Source organism: Lichtheimia ornata, assembly GCF_029851405.1.
Source record: "Lichtheimia ornata isolate CBS 291.66 chromosome Unknown scaffold00016, whole genome shotgun sequence".
Classification (NCBI taxonomy): Eukaryota; Fungi; Mucoromycota; class Mucoromycetes; order Mucorales; family Lichtheimiaceae; genus Lichtheimia; species Lichtheimia ornata.
The window spans coordinates 188,392-206,646 of record NW_026695336.1 but is presented as its reverse complement, the minus strand read 5'-3'; the positions used below and the strand labels follow the sequence as shown (position 1 = coordinate 206,646).

The following is an 18,255-nucleotide window of genomic DNA, read 5'->3' as shown; positions in this document are numbered from 1 at the left end:
CAAAAGAGGCGGGTCTCTCTTTTTTCCTTTGTAAATGTTGATTAAGAAACCACTCGCATAGAACACACACACGCACACGCTCTCTCTCACACACACACACACCCAGTCTCACACTCACAGCTTGTCCTTACGTGGAAATCATACAGGGGGGAGAGAAAGGGAGAAAACAAGGAAAGAGTAATAGAACGAATGGCACGTTGGTTCGATGGATCGTTGCGTATGCCATGTTTGCACATAGTACGTTGGATTTGAAATACAATAAAAAAAGCGGTATATAAAGACAATCTTCCGAATGGGGATCGGGAACTTTTTAAAGTATGTTGCTGCTATAGTACAATATCCTCATCATCCATCAATCAACAAGAGGAATCAGCCATACGTGCAATCGTGTCAATAACTTCTTGAACATTTTGTAACCGCCACAATGCTCGCGTCTTTTTGTCTTCCGATCCAACCATCACCGAAAAGATTTGATCATCCGTCAGATTTTGAGCCTTGCGAAGCTTCTTGAACATGTCCTCATCCGTCTTATCATCACCACAGCACATAACAAAGTCATAATGATGGGCTGCCAAGAGTCGATTGACAACCTCTCCCTTGTTGATTGATGTCGGTCGTACTTCAAGATTCTTTTTGCCAACAAGGACCTCCACTGGCAATTTTGAGAGAATAGCATTTTCCAAATGATTTTGGCACTCCTTGGCTTGGAATGCGCCGTATTCAGGATCAGCTAGTCGATAATGCCATGTGATTGAACATCGTTTATGCTCAATGAAGCTGCCCGTAGTGCGTTCAGTATAATAGGTGAAGATATCAATGACATCATGCTTCCAGCCCATGTCAACGTGCTCTGTCAGATTGATCCATTTGTCGCTGCGTGGATACTTGATAAAGCACCCGTGCTCTGCGCTGAGACCAATACCATCAATGTGACCCAACCATCGATCCAATGCTGTTTCATCACGACCTGAAATGACCCAAACGTCGTTCCTTGGATCCTGACACAGCTTCTCAAGGGCACGAAGCATATCAGGTGGTGGGACTGCAGCCGATGGTGTTTTACAAATCGGTGTCAATGTGCCCTAAATAGCGTACTTAGTATGTTGTAAAAGGTGTATGCATCGAGAGGGAAAATAGTTACATCATAGTCAAAGCAAAGTAAGCGTCGTTTTGATTGTTGGTATGCTGGCAAGAGATAATCCATTCGCAAAACGGGCGTGTTGCTTGTTTGTTCGGAGCTTGCAATGGATTGCACCAATAACTTGATGAATGAATGTGCCCAAAAGGAAGCAGTATGGGATTTGACGTGGTCTAGCAATTGCTAATAAATAGACTTAGCATCCTATTGAGACGACAGCAAATAACGTGTAACATACCAAGTGACGAGAGAGCTTATCTTCTTCGGACATGAGTAGTGCATCATTGATAGCTTTGGCAAGACCTGCATAATCCCAGGGATTCACCATAAGCGCTGAGCTCATTGAACCGGCAGTGCCGGTAAATTCCGACAAGATAAGTGGCCCGTGCTTTTCTTGTTGACATATGACGTATTCCAAGCTCGTTGTGTTCATGCCATCACGTACAGCTGTAATCAAGGCCGCATCCGCTATTGACAAGAGTGCATAAAGGTCGTCGGGTTGTACTTGGTGATGATAATGGTGTACAGGCGTGAATTCAAGTGATCCATAAGTGCCATTGATATGTGCAACAATCTCGGAGACCTTATTCTCTAGCTTGGCAGATTCGGTTGTGCTACCATCCGTCACCTGGATCAAGACTACCTGGTAAAGAAGGAGATAATGCGTGTTAATGATGCAACCTTGTTTTCTTTGTACATCCATAAAAACAACATACTTGGTCTCTCCATTCAGGGTAATCCATTAGGAACTTTTCAAAGGCTGCCAATTTTTGAAGTACGCCCTTAACAAGGTCCAGCTTGTCACGTCCCACAATGATCTTTTTGCCAGTATACATATCAGCAATCGCCTTCATCTTGTATTGAACGTCCTTGTCCTTCCGCATCGTCTCCACTCGATCCACATCAATTCCAATGGGGAATGTGCCCACGTGACAAAAGTGATCCTCTTCTTCGACACCGTCCGGATTTGATTCATATCCAAATATGCGGGTGCATGTTGAAATAAAATGGCGTGCATAAGAATAAGTCTATAAAGGAGGAGGAGGAGGTGAGAGGCTTGTTGACGTGGTTGATTCAAATTCCTTACCTGGAAGCCAACAAGATTTGCACCAAGCATTCCCTTTAGAATCTCCTGCCGTTCTAGAATCATCATTTAGTATACAGGCAATCCATCTTGAAGTAGTAGAAGAAGAATGACTTACTTGGTAAGCATCGAAAGATTTCGGAACTAGGAAATGGAGCATGGATGAATAGGCCTATCCTTGCCTTTGGCAGTTTTTCACGAACCATGCCAGGGACCAATAGCAAATGATAATCATGCACCCAAACTAAATTGTCATTGTGAGTATACATTTCCCCCTTGCCATGTCCCTTTTTCCCACTTACTGATATCTCCTTCACGATAATGTTGGCATACAAGGTCTGCATATTTTTGATTGACCATAGCATAAGCCTCCCATTGTTTGCGTTCAAGACGACCATCAGTTGCATCGTTCCATATCAAGTAATGAAAAAGAGGCCAAAGCACTAGTACATCCACCATCAGCATTTGATCCCATATATGCACACACACACACACACACACCAAGAACCTACTTGTTTTGCAGTAACCATCGTAATGCCCTGCCACGCTTTCGCTATCAAGATACAGGGGGATGCAGCCATGGGCCTCTTCCAAATCCTTGGCCAAGCGTTCCTTATCATCGTGTGCAAGCTCGAGCGTTGTCTTGTTGTTCGCCTCAGCGTCAGGCCGTCCATGAATCTCGCCTGTCCAGCCAATGTGTATCGACTTCCACTCATTCTTGAGCGATTCGATGCCTGCATACATGGCACCATGACCACGACGCGGTGCAAAAGACCAATGGTGGTTGTTGTTGTTGTCCGTCCTTGAAATCTCGAATGGCAGCTGATGGGTCACATGGATGATACGATCGAAGCCCGATTGAGGTAGGTCTTTTGATAAAAGGGGTAGAATGCGTAACGATTCATCCAATTCAGGCATTGTGGGTATTCAGGAACAAGTGGAAGAAAAAGAAAAGGCGGGTAAGGTCTTATCCTCCCAATTGATATCAGTCGGATCCACACACACACACACACACATGTAGCTTACCTTATCATTTTCAGCTCGATGACTCATTTGACAACCCTGACCACTTTTTGTTGATACAAAAGCATCCATGTTATGGCGCCTTGCTACACACACACACACACACGCACACACACGCACCACTTTTCTTATCTTAGCTTTTAATGGCATGACACCACCACCACCACCACGCCTCCTCAATGCTCTAATAAAGCTTTTTTTTCTGATCCATCATGTGAGACCTGCCCGATGGTAATAAAACATTGATGAGAAAATTGTGATTCTTTAAATAGCTATGTTAACCTTAAAATCATGCATAGGATGAAACACATAGGAGAAGACGTGATCTGCTGCTGCTGCATCATCATGATGACGGTCATCATGCAGCCGACCACCTGGTACGTACCATGGTAAAGCCCGAAGTAAGATATGGTGTAACAAACGATGCGTCAATTGATGGCGGTCACGGCACAACCACTTCGGTTCAATTTCCAAGATCTTGCTTTACTCATCTCTTTCTCTCTTTCTTTCTTGCCCCATTTTCGTGTTTGTCCTATCCCTTTTTCACCTTCTTGCCATCATCTACAATCCATACAATGCTACCACTTTCTTTGAACTTTAACAAATGGCTTGAAGAAAACGGAGATAAACTCCAACCACCTGTCAACAACTTTTTATTGTTCCAAGGCAAGGATACCACAGTGATGGTTGTTGGCGGGCCTAATCGGCGAACGGATTATCATATCAACGAAACGGAGGTTAGGGTCTTAAATAGTTTTTGCGGAGAGAAAGAGAAAGAGATCATCCCGCTAATAATGACCCATCATCATCATCTACTACTACTACTATTAGGAATGGTTTTATCAGATCAAAGGCAACATGACACTCAAAGTCGTCGATGATGGTGAATTTCGTGATATAAATGTTGGCGAAGGCGAAATGTTCTTATTACCTGGTAAAATGGCTGACTGAGCAGTTCATAGTATAATAATGACTAATGTGGCAAAAATAGGCAATACGCCTCACAACCCGGTGCGATACGCTGATACCATCGGTATTGTTGTCGAGCGAGTAAGACTTTCTCATCATCGGGGTAAGTCACATGATAATCTAAATGGCAGGCTACACCTGTTATTGACAAGTTGTGTATGTGTGTTAGATGCATTGCGATGGTATTGCTCAAACCCAGATTGCAAAAGGATTGTATATGAAGAATGGTTTCACTGCACAGACCTTGGCACACAATTGAAACCTATCATTGAACGATTCGAAGCAAGCAAGGATCTACGTACATGCGATCATTGTGGAACCTTGAACCATACCAAATAGCTGTCGTACATTATAAGCTTTATCTTGTTGTCCACCCAACCCTACTTCTTTTATGCATACCAGATATCGGTCAATAGAATAACCGATGAGCCACCTTGCAGCTCCGTTTTTACGTCTGTGTTTTTTTTCTATTTTACTTGCGTATCCAAACGGCGCTGGGAAAGTTTTCTCTCTTTCTTTTCTTTATACCTCTTAACTCTTCAAAAATGGAACGCACTTACATTATGGTCAAGCCCGATGGTATGTGTGTGTGTGTGTGGCGTGTGTTTTTCATGATAGCTGATTTTTGACAGGTGTCCAACGCGGACTCGTTGGTGAAATCATCAAGCGCTTCGAGAACCGTGGCTATCAACTTATGGCCCTTGAGTTGCTCCACCCCACCCAAGAACACCTTGAGGAACACGTAAGCATCATCACCATCATCATACTTCTAGATCGATTTTACTCATGCCATGTTGTATCAATTTAGTACAAGGACTTGGCTGGTAAGCCTTTCTTCCCTGGTTTGATCCAATACATGCGTAGCGGTCCCGTTGTTGGTATGGTCTGGGCTGGTAAGGATGCCGTCAAGACCGGTCGTGTCATGTTGGGCCAAACCAACCCCATGGCCAGTGCCCCTGGTACCATCCGTGGTGACTTTGCTTTGGATGTTGGTAAGTACACACACCCACACACGTCGCGTTTTTTCTCCCGCATTTACCCGTTTTCTTCTTTTTTCAGGCCGCAACATCTGCCACGGCTCTGACTCTGTTGAGTCTGCCGAGCGTGAAATTGCTCTCTGGTTCCCCCGTGGTGTCCCCAGCTACGAACGCAACCTCTCCGTCCACAGCCTCATCTACGAGAACTAAGTGCATCATCAACAAATCATTAAATGGATTCATTGATTCCCAGCTTGTGTACTAACGTTGAATGTTATGTGTGTGTGTGTGTATATAAATGTGCCGCCATGTAATAGGATGGGTATGGAAGGAGAAGAAAAAGACATTGCCAAAGAAAAGGTATACGTTCATACACACTGAGCGCCTGTTTCGATCTGTCAACAGGTGCCATATCAAAGTGAACAAGATTAAATCTCCAATTCCTTTTTCAACGCAGTCTTTTTTTACTTCGTGTAACGCCCTTATCCATGGCTTATATGATTTTGATAACTGTCGTAGGAATAAATGCAAACACTTTATCTACATTCTTTATTGATTAATATGCTGATGGAGGGGTTCAAACATGCGTGTGTGTTGGTGTGTGTGTGGAAGAATTGGAGGATTGGATGTATGCGTGTGAATGGTGGTTGCGTGTATAAATATGGGTGCAGCATGTGTGTGTGTATAATGTTGTGTGTAATGTGCGTGGATGTAATGGGTGTGAGTGTGTGTGTATAGATGATGTGATATTCTCTAGCTTGTATACGGTAATATTCGTTGTGATCATCGCTGGGTCTTTACACCGGTTAATTCAATATTGCTGGATGGCGCCATCAAGGATTCAGCAGCCTGTTTCCTGTTGCGTTCAACCGTTTCCACATGCCTATATGATAACGGGTATAAGATCACCGCCTACTTTTGCTTAACAATTACTACTTACGTGTACCATGCTCCACCAGCAAGTGTAAGCAAAATACCCAAGCCATTCATCCATGAAATGTTAAGGTTGAAAATGATGACGGCAAGAACGATGGAAAGAACCTGCTTCACGTTGCCTAGATCCCGCTTTCTATTAGCCATAATGTCCCTTCCTCTCTTTCATTCCTGTCACATGACCCCCTTTACCTGCGACTGTCATGGTCAATGCACTCGTTTTCTTGTTGGCTGTAAAGCTGACGACATTCAAAAAGAAGGCAATGATACCATTCACCAACAATGCAAAAAAGAGACTTGTGCTGAAACTGGTGTGGTAAAACTCAGTCACTTGAGCCATTTCACCCGAAAAATAGGAATAGATCATGGTTTGGATAAAGGCGAGCGGAGACATTCGCAGTAAGAGATCAAGAGGATGAAGCTTGAGACGCCCCACTTGAACACGATTGGTAACCACCGTCTTGACGGCTGCAAGTACAGTACCAAGCACTGTCAAAAAGAAACCCATGGCTGTATAATCATAATCACCAAATGTGGCAAATGCTACACCTGCTACGACCTTAAATTTCATCCATTGAATAAGTGGGCCTCTTTCATATGATAGCAATGAGTAAATAAGACTTACTGGAAGCAGAGAGATGTAGGTCATAGATGAATATGACTTGTGAAGAAACATGACCGAAAGCATGATGGTAAATACGGGAGTCATGGCACGCACCACTTGATGGAACTATGAATATGATATGAATACATGCTCTTCCTCATCAACATCATCATGAAGGTGGTTTACTTACTGGAACGGTGACCAAATTACTGCATAAAGAAACACAAAGACGTCAACGTTGATCCATTCAAAGGAATACAAAGAGAGAAACCACTTACAGCGAGACATTACTGATAGCAATATTGATCGTATAAAGGATCGAAAAGAGGAGCATTGTCAAGTTTTCTCTGTCACCAAGCTGAGCAGGTGTAAAGACGCCCGTTTTCCAAAAAGTATAGGAACCGATGGCACCACAAAGAGTATGAATGGCAGTAAGCGTCCATGGAAAGGGGAATTGGAAGACGGACAGAATGATCTTGTTGTATAGCGTCAATGCCAAGTTGAGAACAAAGTAGAGCGCCAACCAAACGAAGGATGAGTCGAGTCTTGATCGTTCTCTTGCAAAGTCAGATGCCATCTTGTGGAGCCAATGTGCCTGAAGGGAAACGAAGAAAGAAAAAAAAAGAGAGACAACTCGCTCCTAGATTTCTAAATTTGGATCCTGCCAAAAATCGGAAGAGCGCCACGAAAAGAGAAAAAAGGGATCGACATGGATCTAATCGGCACAACCACCCGTTTCATTCATTGTTGAATATGCATCTTTTTTTATTGAAGCCACCATATTTCTTCTTCATGTACAAAGATTTCTTGTTCTTCTTTATCCAATGTTAATGATTTGCTACATTGTTCAATTAAAAGGGCTTCTTCTTCATCCACCAAATCTGACCATGATTCATCGGTGTTGCAGCTAAAGATGGCGGAATCTTTAAGGTCATATGCTTTTGGAACAACTCCAGTCGTAGGAATAGCAACCGGCCATGATGTTTCATTCTCATCCTCGGCATCATCATCATCCTCACTCCGAACTAATAAATGGTCGATGCCAAGAAACTGTTGCTTCAATTCTTCGATATCAATGGGTCGATCTGATGGATGTTGCACTAACACAGAAACCAAGAAACGATAGGTGGCCATGGAGAGCGAAGGAAATAGTTCTTGTTTGAGAATACGTGGGTTGCGTTGGAAAGCTTGGAACGTGGCATCGGACTGTGGATTGGCTTCTTGCCATGGCTGACGACCAAATAGCATAGCGATAAGGAGAATACCCAAACTCCAGACATCGGATGCAGCGGCATCCATCACCGGCGGATTGATACCATTGGCGAAATGTTCAGGTGCGAGATAACCTACGGACCCACATCCTGTTTCTTGATGAAAGCGTTCTCTTGTAGCCAATCCAAAGTCGCCAACCTTGACATCCAAGTAAAAAGGATCATCTTTTTCGGATGTGGCAAGTAAAATGTTCTCCAACTTGAGGTCGCGATGGTATATGTGGTGATCATGCATGTAACCCACAGCATCCAGAATTTGTACAAAGACGGAAACAACTTGGTCTTCATGAAGTTTGTTGTGCATTCGATAATCAAACAAGTCGCCTTGGTCACAAAGATCCATAATCATAAATAAATGATCTTGATCCTCACACGTCTCGTGAAGTGCCAGTAGATGGGAATGATCAAGTGATGTTTGAATGCTCACTTCCAGTCGCTGTAACTCTAATTGCGAGCGATTTAATCCTGATTTGCAAAGTGCCTTGATAGCAACAAAGGAATTGTCTCGAAGCGATTGTCCCAAAAACAAATATCCAAACGAACCACGCCCGAGCTCTTCCAATATTTGATATTTGCTCTCGATAACCTTGTCGACAAGTGTCAACGATGGAAGTGGGGTTTGATCATTTTGTGTAACGTTCATGGCTAGCGGATGGGAATTTCTTGTTCGTTATAGTAGTAGCTTAGCTGCTGTTGCTGCTGCTTGGGTTGATAGTTGTTGTGGTTGTGGTGCTGACAAGGATGATGATGAAAGTAGTTGTAGCTTAAAGATTCACGGAGAGTAAAGGAAAACATAAAGACATGATTTGAACAAAGGTAGTAGAGTGATGAGGAAGAAGGTGGGGTAGGTGAGGTGGGTGGGGATGGGGGTGTCTAGCACTGCATGGTTGAAAGAAATCAAGAGAGCTGTAGAACAGCAGAAAAAGAAGGGAAAAAATGATAATGTACAAATTGGATAAGAAAGAAATGCAAACGGGAAAGCAACAAACAACAGAATAAGGGGGGACACGAGCACTCTACTGGGAATGGATCGGACACTCCTTGCCCTTTGTAAACCAAGCATGGATACATCGATGATGAAAAGTACAAAGACAACTCAGTCTAGCCATTGTGTCACCTATACAAGACGTCACCAGACATAATTCCATCAATGGCAGGTCTCATTTGTTTCGTTCTTATTACCCATAAATTACCTTGAATAAATTCTTCAAAGCAAATCACGCACTCTTGGCCTAATAACGCTGAATCCAATGCCAACTTGTACACTACAACATCGTTGTGTGAGAGATCTTGTTGAAGAGAGAGGTAGGATAATAATAATGCAGCTGCTTCTTACCGACGTATCGTATCCCTGATAAGGCTGCAGGTGTATTCGCATTCAAACATGTCTGTACGTGCTGTTCTTGTTCATCCATGCTCCCAAACTCATCCAATCCTCTTCCGCACACGGGACATTCCATCATGATACTTTGTACACTTGAAGAGCGTCCCATTCTCACACTAGTAGGTCGACTATTGCTGCTAGTGCCTCTTGGCCTTGATAATTCTTCAAAGCATCCATCACATAAGCGTTGTGGTTGTAGTGATATCTGATAGTGTTGTTCCATGGGTACTGCTGGGTCTTGTACAATGTGTGAAAAGGGTAGCATCACGCGATTTGTCGAGCACTTGTCGCAAACAACCAGCCCGCATCGTCTAAAATATAGAGTGCGTGCATAAGCAACCGATGGATGGATGTTGATCAGCCGACCTTGTTTTTTTTTCCCATTACCTGCAATGATGCCGACGCACTAAAAAGTTAAACCATCGCCCACATCGTCGGCAATTGGGTGCTTGTTCATTACGTTCCCATACATAGGCAATCCTGGAAAGTGAAGATGATCGCGTGCTCTGTAAAGAAGGACGTGGTGATGAAATCGATGATGGGTTCCGCGGCGGCTCTGGTTCCACGGATTGAACATGTGTTTGGCAACCGACAAACACAGATTGTGCTTTTGTCAAGGTCATGCTCACGGTTCCAGATGCAGCTGGTGCATAATTGCTGTTGCTGCTGCTACTACTACTGCTGCTGCTGCCGGTGCTGATGTTATTATTGCCCGATATCGATTGATGATCAACATGGTGAAACGATCCAAGATTTCGATGTTGCTCATGACCTGCATCCAATGGCGATACGTTGTTGGTATATTCATCGACCACTTGTTGTTGTTCATGGGTATTCAAAGGTGCATAGAGGACTTCTTCAACACGTCGTTTCATGATGCGTACCCAACGCCGCCTTCTCACCCATCCCGATGTTGACGTAGGCATGATACTCGTCCAATTTTCATCCTCTTCATCAAAGCTGCGTGAATATTGCCATCCATAGCTGTCGGCAATGGGGTGTGAGAAATCCACTGTCCAATCTGATAACCAAAACCAGGATGTTTGTTGTGGTAATCGAACATGGCTTTTGGTCGTTGTTTCTCCTGAAGGATATAAGCTCCAAGCTCCTCGTTGATCATTCCTTGTAAGCGCAGCAGCTGAAAAGGTGGGTTTACCAATGGCCAAGAAGGAAGACGTTGCTCGTTGATTCTCATGCAAAATGACAGGTACTGTCACGTGTGATCGTAAAACATCGTATGGCTCATGTGCTAATAATATTAAATTGTGCGTGTGTACGACCTGTCAATAATTCATCGATCTTCTTCCATACACGCACACACACACACACACACACACACACAAAGCACTTACATTGTTCACTCCAATAACGTTCAGCTGCTTCAAGCACTTGACAAACATAGGCACTTCCAGCAGCAGCCGCTGCATCATAAGCTGTTTCCCCAAATGCATTTCGTTGTAAAGGATCGGCATCTGCTTCATGAAGTAAATACTCGACAATGGCCAAGTCACCTTTGGAAGCTGCATTAACTGATTTCATCTGCCAGTCAGTTTAATGATAAACATTTATACACACATGATGATGGGGTATACTTACTCAAAGGCGTATGACCCAGCCGACTCACAGCATTGACATCCAAATCAGCACCTCCATGTCGTATAAGAAATCGGACCATGGCTAAATGGCCACAGGAACAAGCATTGTGAAGCACCGTCCAACCATCTTTATCTTGATGTGTCGCATCCGCCTTTGCTTCATTGATGAGATATTGTACCACAGGGAGATGACCAGCATAAGCTGCCTTGAGTAAAGCTGTCTACAGAGAGAGAGAGATGCAACCAATTCATAGTCAGCCATCATCATCATCATCAGCATATAGGTACATATGATATGGACATACCTCGTCTTCTGTATCAACACCATCCACGCTAGCACCCGCCTTCTCAATCAGAGCTATGCATATATCCAAATAACCCCTTGAGGCAGCGTAATGAAGAGGACGTAAACCCGTGGTAGGATTCGGCTTGTCGGGATCCTTGTTGGCATCGATCAGTTCCTGAACCAAAGCAAGATCGCCTCGCGCAGCAGGTTCCACCAATTCGAGATGAGCATGTTGTGGTGTTGCAGTGAATGGTTTGGCATTGGACGTTGGAGGAATGGTCAAACTCTGGACACAACGAATAGCCATTGCGCAGGAGTCAAGAATAGGGAAAAAGGTAAATATGCACGTTGCATGACCATAACGAAATTGAATCCCACAAACCATCCCCGACAACAACGACTCCACCACCACCACCACCATTGTTGCTATCTTTGTCTTCTACCCCACCCACACCCACACATACATTTCCCAACAAACATTCGATCATCGTCATTTAATATTTGCTATCCTTCCATTGTATTGTAAAACAATGATAATCCATCACGCTCGATTTGGGTTATTCAACATACACGATTGATTTATTGATATGGGTTGATTGGATATACATTATAAACTGGTTGCCATGCAACAATGGTTCCATAACAGCACGTGATTTCTTCAATGATATCAGGATCTATGAGACAAACACAACGAGGTAGGCATGAAGCATTTATGTCGAGTAGTAGCAGATTCCTTCGGCGGCAGGTGTTGTATAGGTGTGTGTGTGTGCGTACGTGACAAGGTCCTTCATGGCAACAAGTGCATAACGTCTGCCTGCTGGGATGAAAGCAAGCCGAATTTATCAGGTCCCTCTTTGTACGTCCCTCTCTATCCTTTCCCAATGACCATTCAAGTCGGCCCACGTGCATTCGCTCTTCCCTTATTACATGCAGCAAAGCATCCTGAAGCTCTTGTTTGTGGTGTCTTGCTTGGCCAAGTCCATGCGGACGGCTCACTTGACGTCAAGACCGGCATTCCCTTCTTCCACCATTGGACCTCCATGAGCCCCATGCTTGAGATTGCCCTTCAACAGGTATAAAACGAGAACGCGAGACAAACCGCCATTGTGATATTGATCATCTCTCTCCAAAGGCGGAATTGGCAGCCAAGCAACTCGATCTCAAAGTTATCGGTTGGTATCAAGCAAACGCACGCAACAAAGATAATGCTCTTCACGAGAACGCCGTACGCGTCGCCAACGTCATAAAAAAGAATTCTGGAGATGCTATTGTATTCATGGTAGGTGGCATGATGTCTTTGTGTGTGGTGATGATGGATCATTGACATACGCGTCGTAGGTGAACAATGATAAGATGGGACAATTGCATGATATCAAGGATGGCAGTGTCATTTCGGTAAGCATGGATGGATGGGATCAGGTAGAGAAAAATACTGACAACACACACGTTATCGATGATGCAGCCGTATATTTTTCGAGAGAACCAATGGAGAGGCGTCAAGCAAGCTTTTTCCAAGGATAGCGAAGTGGTGCTCAGCTATGAAGAAACCTATCCAAAAGTACGCGGCATGTTTAGCTCGGGATCATATAACCGCCTTGTCGATTTCGATGAACACCTTGAGGATGTATCATTATCATGGTTAGAATACTGTCAATCAACTTAATAAAGGCATTGTACCATAAGATGGGGATTAAGGGAATATGGGTACTATGCTTTATAGATGAAGGATGTCGTTCTATGTCGTGGAATTTGAGCACAGCACAGCAAGCGATTTGTGATAGCAGTGATGATTGTCATTGTTAGAAAACGGATATTATCACCCACCTTGTTTACGTCTCGAATCCTGATTTATGCATCGCACCAAGGCTCTTTGTGAAGTTCCCTAGCAATCTATGAGCTCATCACCCTCCACAACAAACATTTATGATTCTCTTTGACCACATAAATACCCAAGCCCATCATGCAAATAAAAAGTTTTCATCCATCAAGCTACTTCCGACGCATCTCTTTCTCTTTGATGCACCTAAGACCTCCTAATCTCAAATCGATGTGGTAGTCCTCTTTGTAAGAGACAATGTACCAATGGTTGTGATGATCTTTGGCGTTTCATTATCATCGTCGTCATTGTCTCACATAATGATGATGCCTCTGCCCCTGGTCACTCAACACTACGTTATAGGAAAGAGCAAATTGATTCATTCTAATATCATCATGATTTTATATACGGGAATGATTCATTCAAAGGTAACAACAAGGGGATATTAAGAAGTGGTCGTGGATCGATCATGGATGTCGGCAAGTGCCTATGTCAACATGTAAATAAAGCATTTTCCTTTAATGTCTCTACCTTTGTATCTTACCTTTTTAACCGTGGATGGAGATAAATCAGGTAGCCTTCGGGATTGCTCATCAATGTGCACAAATAAACGAGATGGTGGATCCTATGGGATTGGATGCTTAGTATCACCACTTTTTCCTTTACATGATCCTTTAGCCCGCTTAACCTACCGTCATGAATTGACAAAGTCCTTCTGGCAAGAAACTACCATGTTGCGCAAACCATCGCCGTCGCTCTTGGTACTCATCTACATATAACCCAGTATGAGTAGGATATTCATCATCGTTTCCTTTTCTACCTCACGTACCATTGTATGCATCCTCAAACGATTGTGTAAGCTCTTTGACGAGTTCTTCTTGTCGCTCGGTAGCCTTCTTCCTCCTTTCAATCTCCAACACAAGATGACTGTAGGATGCTGCATAAACCTGGTACCATTCTGCTAATGATGTCAACTCTTTGAAATAAGCGGCAAGCTTTTGCTCATGCGTTTTCATCTCGGCCTATTATTCATCCACCTTGTTAATGACACCAATGGATTGGCTCTTTTCACGTACACACACACACACAACCTACCTCGGCATTGACCATTTTGTCGCATATCGTATCAGCTTGACCTCCAGGTGTACTGAACTTTTCTTGATGGGCAAGGACCTTCAATAGCTCATCTTGTACTGATAAATAAACTTGCATTCGTACGCGGATTTCTTCACTACGTTAAAGCGTTAATCGACGGATCGTTGTAACATCATCATGCGTACCTGATAGATTCAACAATTTCCAGAGATTCCCTCAAGTCATCCAAAATCCGTGGTACTTGCTCGTGGTCCTTTTGTAATACTGGAGCATACAATGGGGACGATCATTTAGGACCCTTGATGGCTGAGAATGCGTTTATCATGTATTACCTGATATATCCAATGGGGCATTGGGCTCTGATTGGCATAACCTAATGATATCCCTTTAGAGTCAAATCAACCTCGTATCCCCTTTCTCCTTCTATCCATACCTTGTTGCTTCACCGAGTTGTATATAATGATTGGTCAAGCTGGTCAAGATATCTGCCATTTTTGCAATGGTAATTTCTTGTATCTGTGCCTTGTCATCTGAGAATGCGGAGGCTGACTTGTCCAATGAAATCGATAGTGCTGCTTCTTGCATGGATGCGAGCTCAGATATGGTCACCGAAAGCGACTTGGCTGTCGTCATCAAGGAAGAGTAGAGGTTCTATTATGGGATCCCTTGTCAGCTATCCATCCCCGTGGCATATATTTATCCACATGACAATACAATTCACTTGCCTCGATATCACCAATCTCATCATCCGCCTGTTTTTGTATATCCAACACTGACTGATGGTCGATGTAATCGAACAACGTGGCATGCTGTTTCCTCTGATCGTTTTGCTGTGTATTGATGGCCATGATCCCTGGATCAATTGTACAACCCTTGAGGACACGAAAGATGTTTTGCAGGTTCAATGATACCTCGGCCAAGTTCTCTTCACGATCCTAAAGTAGCATGAGAAAAAGAACGTAATAAACGTAGTCGTATGTATACATGCATACCTGAATGCAGCTGCGAACCTCATCGATCTTGACTGAAAGAAATTCGCGAATGCGCTCGAGGGTACTAAGCTGAATGAGCACATGGTTGCGTACAAAGAGAATCTTGGCCCAAGTGCGTTCAATAACTTCGACGTGTCGGTCCGATTCCTGTGAGAGCTCATTGGCTTGAGCACATATAGCTTGTCCAGTAGATAAGGCTTTCTTGGCGACTAGAAGGAGTTCGATGAGTTCTTGCTCCATTGGGCTGTGTGTGTGTGAATAGAAAAGGAACAAGAATTGAGCGCACACGGTCGGGTGGTGTCATGCACCATGGTGACACAATGCAAGTACCGATAGCCAGCTTTTATTTGTTATTGAGGACTACATTACGAGGCTCAGAAGAAATACATCCATTGGGACTATGAGAACAACATTTTGAAAAGGCATACGCACATACTCGAGAGCCACTATCATCAAACTATGAGTATTGCTAATACTACTACTGCTGCTTGTAACCCCTCCCAAAAAGAAACTTACCCATCAGCGTCACAAAAAGCATCACACTTTTTACCACTTGGCCCAAGGCAAACAGGAGCGTTCTTTAATGTCCCGCATAACACTGGTATCTTTTTGTGCTGGTCATGTGCAAAGGCCATACATGTCAAGACACCTATACCACACGCCTCGTCATGTATAAACGCCTTGAGAGCGTCCTCTGTACGGTTGTCGTCGTTTTCCGTGTTATGCATCGATAGTACCACGCTCGATTCATTTTTCACAGAGTTGGTCACATGATGTGGTTGCTTCCTTAAATAAAATGCATGGATGGTCATGCTGAATACAGCAACAACCATCACCACCATAGTCGGCCACCATCGTAGTATCATCGTTGTATACGGATGTTGTCTGAGAAAGAGAAATAAAGATGATAGTATTCCTCCCCCCACCTCACCCTTGTAGACTAGATGACAAATAGCAACATGGGTCTTTTTGACAAGGAAATTTGTATACATGGGTCATGGTCCTCGAGTAATGGTAAAAGCATGATACTATGTATGTATTATAAAATGTGCAGTATGAGGTAGTAGCTAGTAGTAGATGTCCATATATACAATGCGGCAATAGTAGGGTTCAATCTAAGCAGATGACGATGGGTGTGGTGGTGGCGGCTTTATGCTGTTCTTCGGTTTTGGCTTTTTTGTTGTTTCCAGATACTTGTTGCAATGATTCGCGTGAGCTGCTATTGTCTTTTGGTCGTTGTTGTTGTTGCTCCTTGGCATCATCATCGTTCGTTGGCACTGCTAATTCTTCGATTGAGCTGCCGTACCATGTTAATGTTTCTAGAGTACTGATATGGATTGATTTGCGTTTTGAATATCGTTCTCGAAATTTGGCTGCTGCCCGATCATATTTGGTGGTGGTGGGTTGACAAGAGGGTGCTGCTAGTGCAGGATCATTTTCATCCGAGAACAAAAAGGTATCTTGCGTTGTGTTGCTTTCATCCGTGGATCCGATCAACAAGCTGATACTACTGCTATCGTTACCACTGCTTTGGTTGCCACTACTGAACACGTCGGCACCATGCAAGCTGAGCAAGTTGCGCATATATTCGACCTGATTCCATTTCCCGTGGGCCACAGTGGCGGTCAATCGTGACGGTCTCACATACTTTATAAATCCAACAATCTCGCTCAAAGATGAATGCATCGAAAACGGAAGCACCTAAGAGAAGGATTTGCAATCAGAGGGGGGGAATGATAATAGCATGATATGCCTCCTCTTACCAAGTATTGATTCAGTTGAACGTTGCGTGGTAAATCGGTACGCAGCAAGTACTCTTCATTTTCATACAACCGCATGCTAGGATCTGTTGTAGGCTTTGGATAAACACAAGTGGTCTTGTTGCTATGTTGACAACATGGAGATTGCCATCGACAGGAATGGAAACGCACGTCGCTGTCAAGCGTCAAAATGTCATTGTAGCTTGGTTGTGCTGAACAATAGAGCTGATATCGCTCAGGGGAAACATGGATCTAAGGATCATTATGAAATAAGTATCATCTCCAAGGCTGATAACTCTTTAAGGGATGGGGGACATTTACCTTGCTGTCAAAAGTATGAGCGATGGCGAACCATAATTCTTCGTGCCCATACATCCAGAAATCAAGATAGAATTGCTGATCCTTTGGACTCTTTTGAACAAGATCAATCAACAGCTCAATGGCCTTGTCCTATTTTCAAAACATGTATATGAGACAAACCATATTCGGTATTATCATCCTGGTTACCTTTGTAATAAAAGTGTCGAACTGTTGAGCACAAAAGGTGGTATCCATGTACAAGTGGCGTATCTTGAGAGTCTCGAGAATGGATAAAGAATCGTCCACAAAGGTTGGTTCAGCTCGCATATCGCCTGCATGAATGAATGAATACATGCATTGGTTGGTTGGGTGGCTTAAGTGATGGATGAGTCCTTCCTTACCTGTATGAAGCACGGTCCCATTGCATCCTTGAATCAAGATCCTGTACGACGTAGAATGTCGATTACTACATGAACAGCATCATCACTCAAAGCATCATTCCTTACTTACATAATAGCACCTGGACAATGATTTGCTGGTAGAAATGTGATTGTCAATCTGCCGTACTCGGTCGTCTCCAGGATAAACTCTTCCATCTCGACGTGTGTTATCATAGAAGAACGTAGATATGCAAATGGCTGCTTCTTTCGTATCCTCTTGTTCAATAAAAACTTGGCTGTAATCTCTGTGCAATGCAATTTGCCTCTGAATTGGCTATTCTCAAGACCTTGTGTGTGGTCTACAGGAACACGTTTTGTCAATGGCTGAATAAAAAGTAGACGCCCTGAAAGCGCGAATGCATACATACCAGCATGAGCATGCGTAAGAAAGTAGTACTTGACGCCCGCCTGTGGTTTGAAACGATCGATAGCAATGACAGGGTATTCGCGTACTTGGCCATCAAAGGTTGTCATGGTTCACGACGAGAAACAAACACAAACAGGGCAGGTTTCACCTTTGGTTCCTCCTCCATACAATCCCTTCCCCTCCCTCTTTTGGAAATTCCGCATTGGGTTAATGTCATGCAA

The 18,255-nt window shown here is 43.6% G+C and overlaps 10 protein-coding genes across 10 annotated transcripts; 3 read left to right on the top strand and 7 right to left on the bottom strand.

Annotated features, from left to right (window-relative positions):
* Nucleotides 1-356: 356 nt before the first annotated feature.
* O0I10_004409 (alpha,alpha-trehalose-phosphate synthase (UDP-forming)) lies at nt 357-3,140 on the bottom strand (the record flags this gene model as incomplete). The annotated part of the gene is made up of 8 exons (XM_058484468.1): nt 357-1,082; nt 1,142-1,321; nt 1,377-1,781; nt 1,855-2,166; nt 2,226-2,278; nt 2,341-2,466; nt 2,525-2,665; nt 2,735-3,140. 8 exons carry the CDS (start codon nt 3,138-3,140, stop codon nt 357-359), a joined length of 2,349 nt encoding a protein of 782 aa, XP_058344729.1.
* Nucleotides 3,141-3,820: 680 nt separating this feature from the next.
* On the top strand, nt 3,821-4,553 carry O0I10_004408 (3-hydroxyanthranilate 3,4-dioxygenase; the record flags this gene model as incomplete). The annotated part of the gene is made up of 4 exons (XM_058484467.1): nt 3,821-3,982; nt 4,077-4,179; nt 4,237-4,317; nt 4,384-4,553. 4 exons carry the CDS (start codon nt 3,821-3,823, stop codon nt 4,551-4,553), a joined length of 516 nt encoding a protein of 171 aa, XP_058344728.1.
* A 206-nt stretch (nt 4,554-4,759) lies between these two features.
* On the top strand, nt 4,760-5,401 carry O0I10_004407 (nucleoside diphosphate kinase; the record flags this gene model as incomplete). Its single annotated transcript, XM_058484466.1, has 4 exons — nt 4,760-4,793; nt 4,847-4,956; nt 5,023-5,206; nt 5,274-5,401. The coding sequence occupies 4 exons, from the start codon at nt 4,760-4,762 to the stop codon at nt 5,399-5,401; spliced, it is 456 nt and encodes a 151-aa protein (XP_058344727.1).
* A 573-nt stretch (nt 5,402-5,974) lies between these two features.
* Nucleotides 5,975-7,305, bottom strand: O0I10_004406 (uncharacterized protein; the record flags this gene model as incomplete). Its single annotated transcript, XM_058484465.1, has 6 exons — nt 5,975-6,074; nt 6,132-6,246; nt 6,317-6,683; nt 6,750-6,854; nt 6,919-6,937; nt 7,007-7,305. The coding sequence occupies 6 exons, from the start codon at nt 7,303-7,305 to the stop codon at nt 5,975-5,977; spliced, it is 1,005 nt and encodes a 334-aa protein (XP_058344726.1).
* A 188-nt stretch (nt 7,306-7,493) lies between these two features.
* On the bottom strand, nt 7,494-8,642 carry O0I10_004405 (uncharacterized protein; the record flags this gene model as incomplete). Its single annotated transcript, XM_058484464.1, has 1 exon — nt 7,494-8,642. The coding sequence occupies one exon, from the start codon at nt 8,640-8,642 to the stop codon at nt 7,494-7,496; it is 1,149 nt and encodes a 382-aa protein (XP_058344725.1).
* A 373-nt stretch (nt 8,643-9,015) lies between these two features.
* Nucleotides 9,016-11,571, bottom strand: O0I10_004404 (uncharacterized protein; the record flags this gene model as incomplete). Its single annotated transcript, XM_058484463.1, has 7 exons — nt 9,016-9,116; nt 9,193-9,264; nt 9,336-9,694; nt 9,771-10,632; nt 10,736-10,912; nt 10,980-11,199; nt 11,284-11,571. 7 exons carry the CDS (start codon nt 11,569-11,571, stop codon nt 9,016-9,018), a joined length of 2,079 nt encoding a protein of 692 aa, XP_058344724.1.
* Nucleotides 11,572-12,145: 574 nt separating this feature from the next.
* O0I10_004403 (uncharacterized protein) lies at nt 12,146-12,927 on the top strand (the record flags this gene model as incomplete). Its single annotated transcript, XM_058484462.1, has 4 exons — nt 12,146-12,337; nt 12,397-12,543; nt 12,603-12,659; nt 12,727-12,927. The coding sequence occupies 4 exons, from the start codon at nt 12,146-12,148 to the stop codon at nt 12,925-12,927; spliced, it is 597 nt and encodes a 198-aa protein (XP_058344723.1).
* A 598-nt stretch (nt 12,928-13,525) lies between these two features.
* O0I10_004402 (uncharacterized protein) lies at nt 13,526-15,407 on the bottom strand (the record flags this gene model as incomplete). The annotated part of the gene is made up of 10 exons (XM_058484461.1): nt 13,526-13,567; nt 13,625-13,705; nt 13,773-13,849; nt 13,910-14,102; nt 14,176-14,311; nt 14,361-14,439; nt 14,508-14,548; nt 14,609-14,826; nt 14,901-15,110; nt 15,168-15,407. The coding sequence occupies 10 exons, from the start codon at nt 15,405-15,407 to the stop codon at nt 13,526-13,528; spliced, it is 1,317 nt and encodes a 438-aa protein (XP_058344722.1).
* Nucleotides 15,408-15,510: 103 nt separating this feature from the next.
* O0I10_004401 (uncharacterized protein) lies at nt 15,511-15,979 on the bottom strand (the record flags this gene model as incomplete). Its single annotated transcript, XM_058484460.1, has 2 exons — nt 15,511-15,613; nt 15,684-15,979. 2 exons carry the CDS (start codon nt 15,977-15,979, stop codon nt 15,511-15,513), a joined length of 399 nt encoding a protein of 132 aa, XP_058344721.1.
* A 298-nt stretch (nt 15,980-16,277) lies between these two features.
* Nucleotides 16,278-18,141, bottom strand: O0I10_004400 (uncharacterized protein; the record flags this gene model as incomplete). The annotated part of the gene is made up of 7 exons (XM_058484459.1): nt 16,278-16,868; nt 16,931-17,179; nt 17,249-17,377; nt 17,435-17,559; nt 17,629-17,669; nt 17,738-17,966; nt 18,036-18,141. 7 exons carry the CDS (start codon nt 18,139-18,141, stop codon nt 16,278-16,280), a joined length of 1,470 nt encoding a protein of 489 aa, XP_058344720.1.
* Between the last annotated feature and the right edge of the window lie 114 nt (nt 18,142-18,255).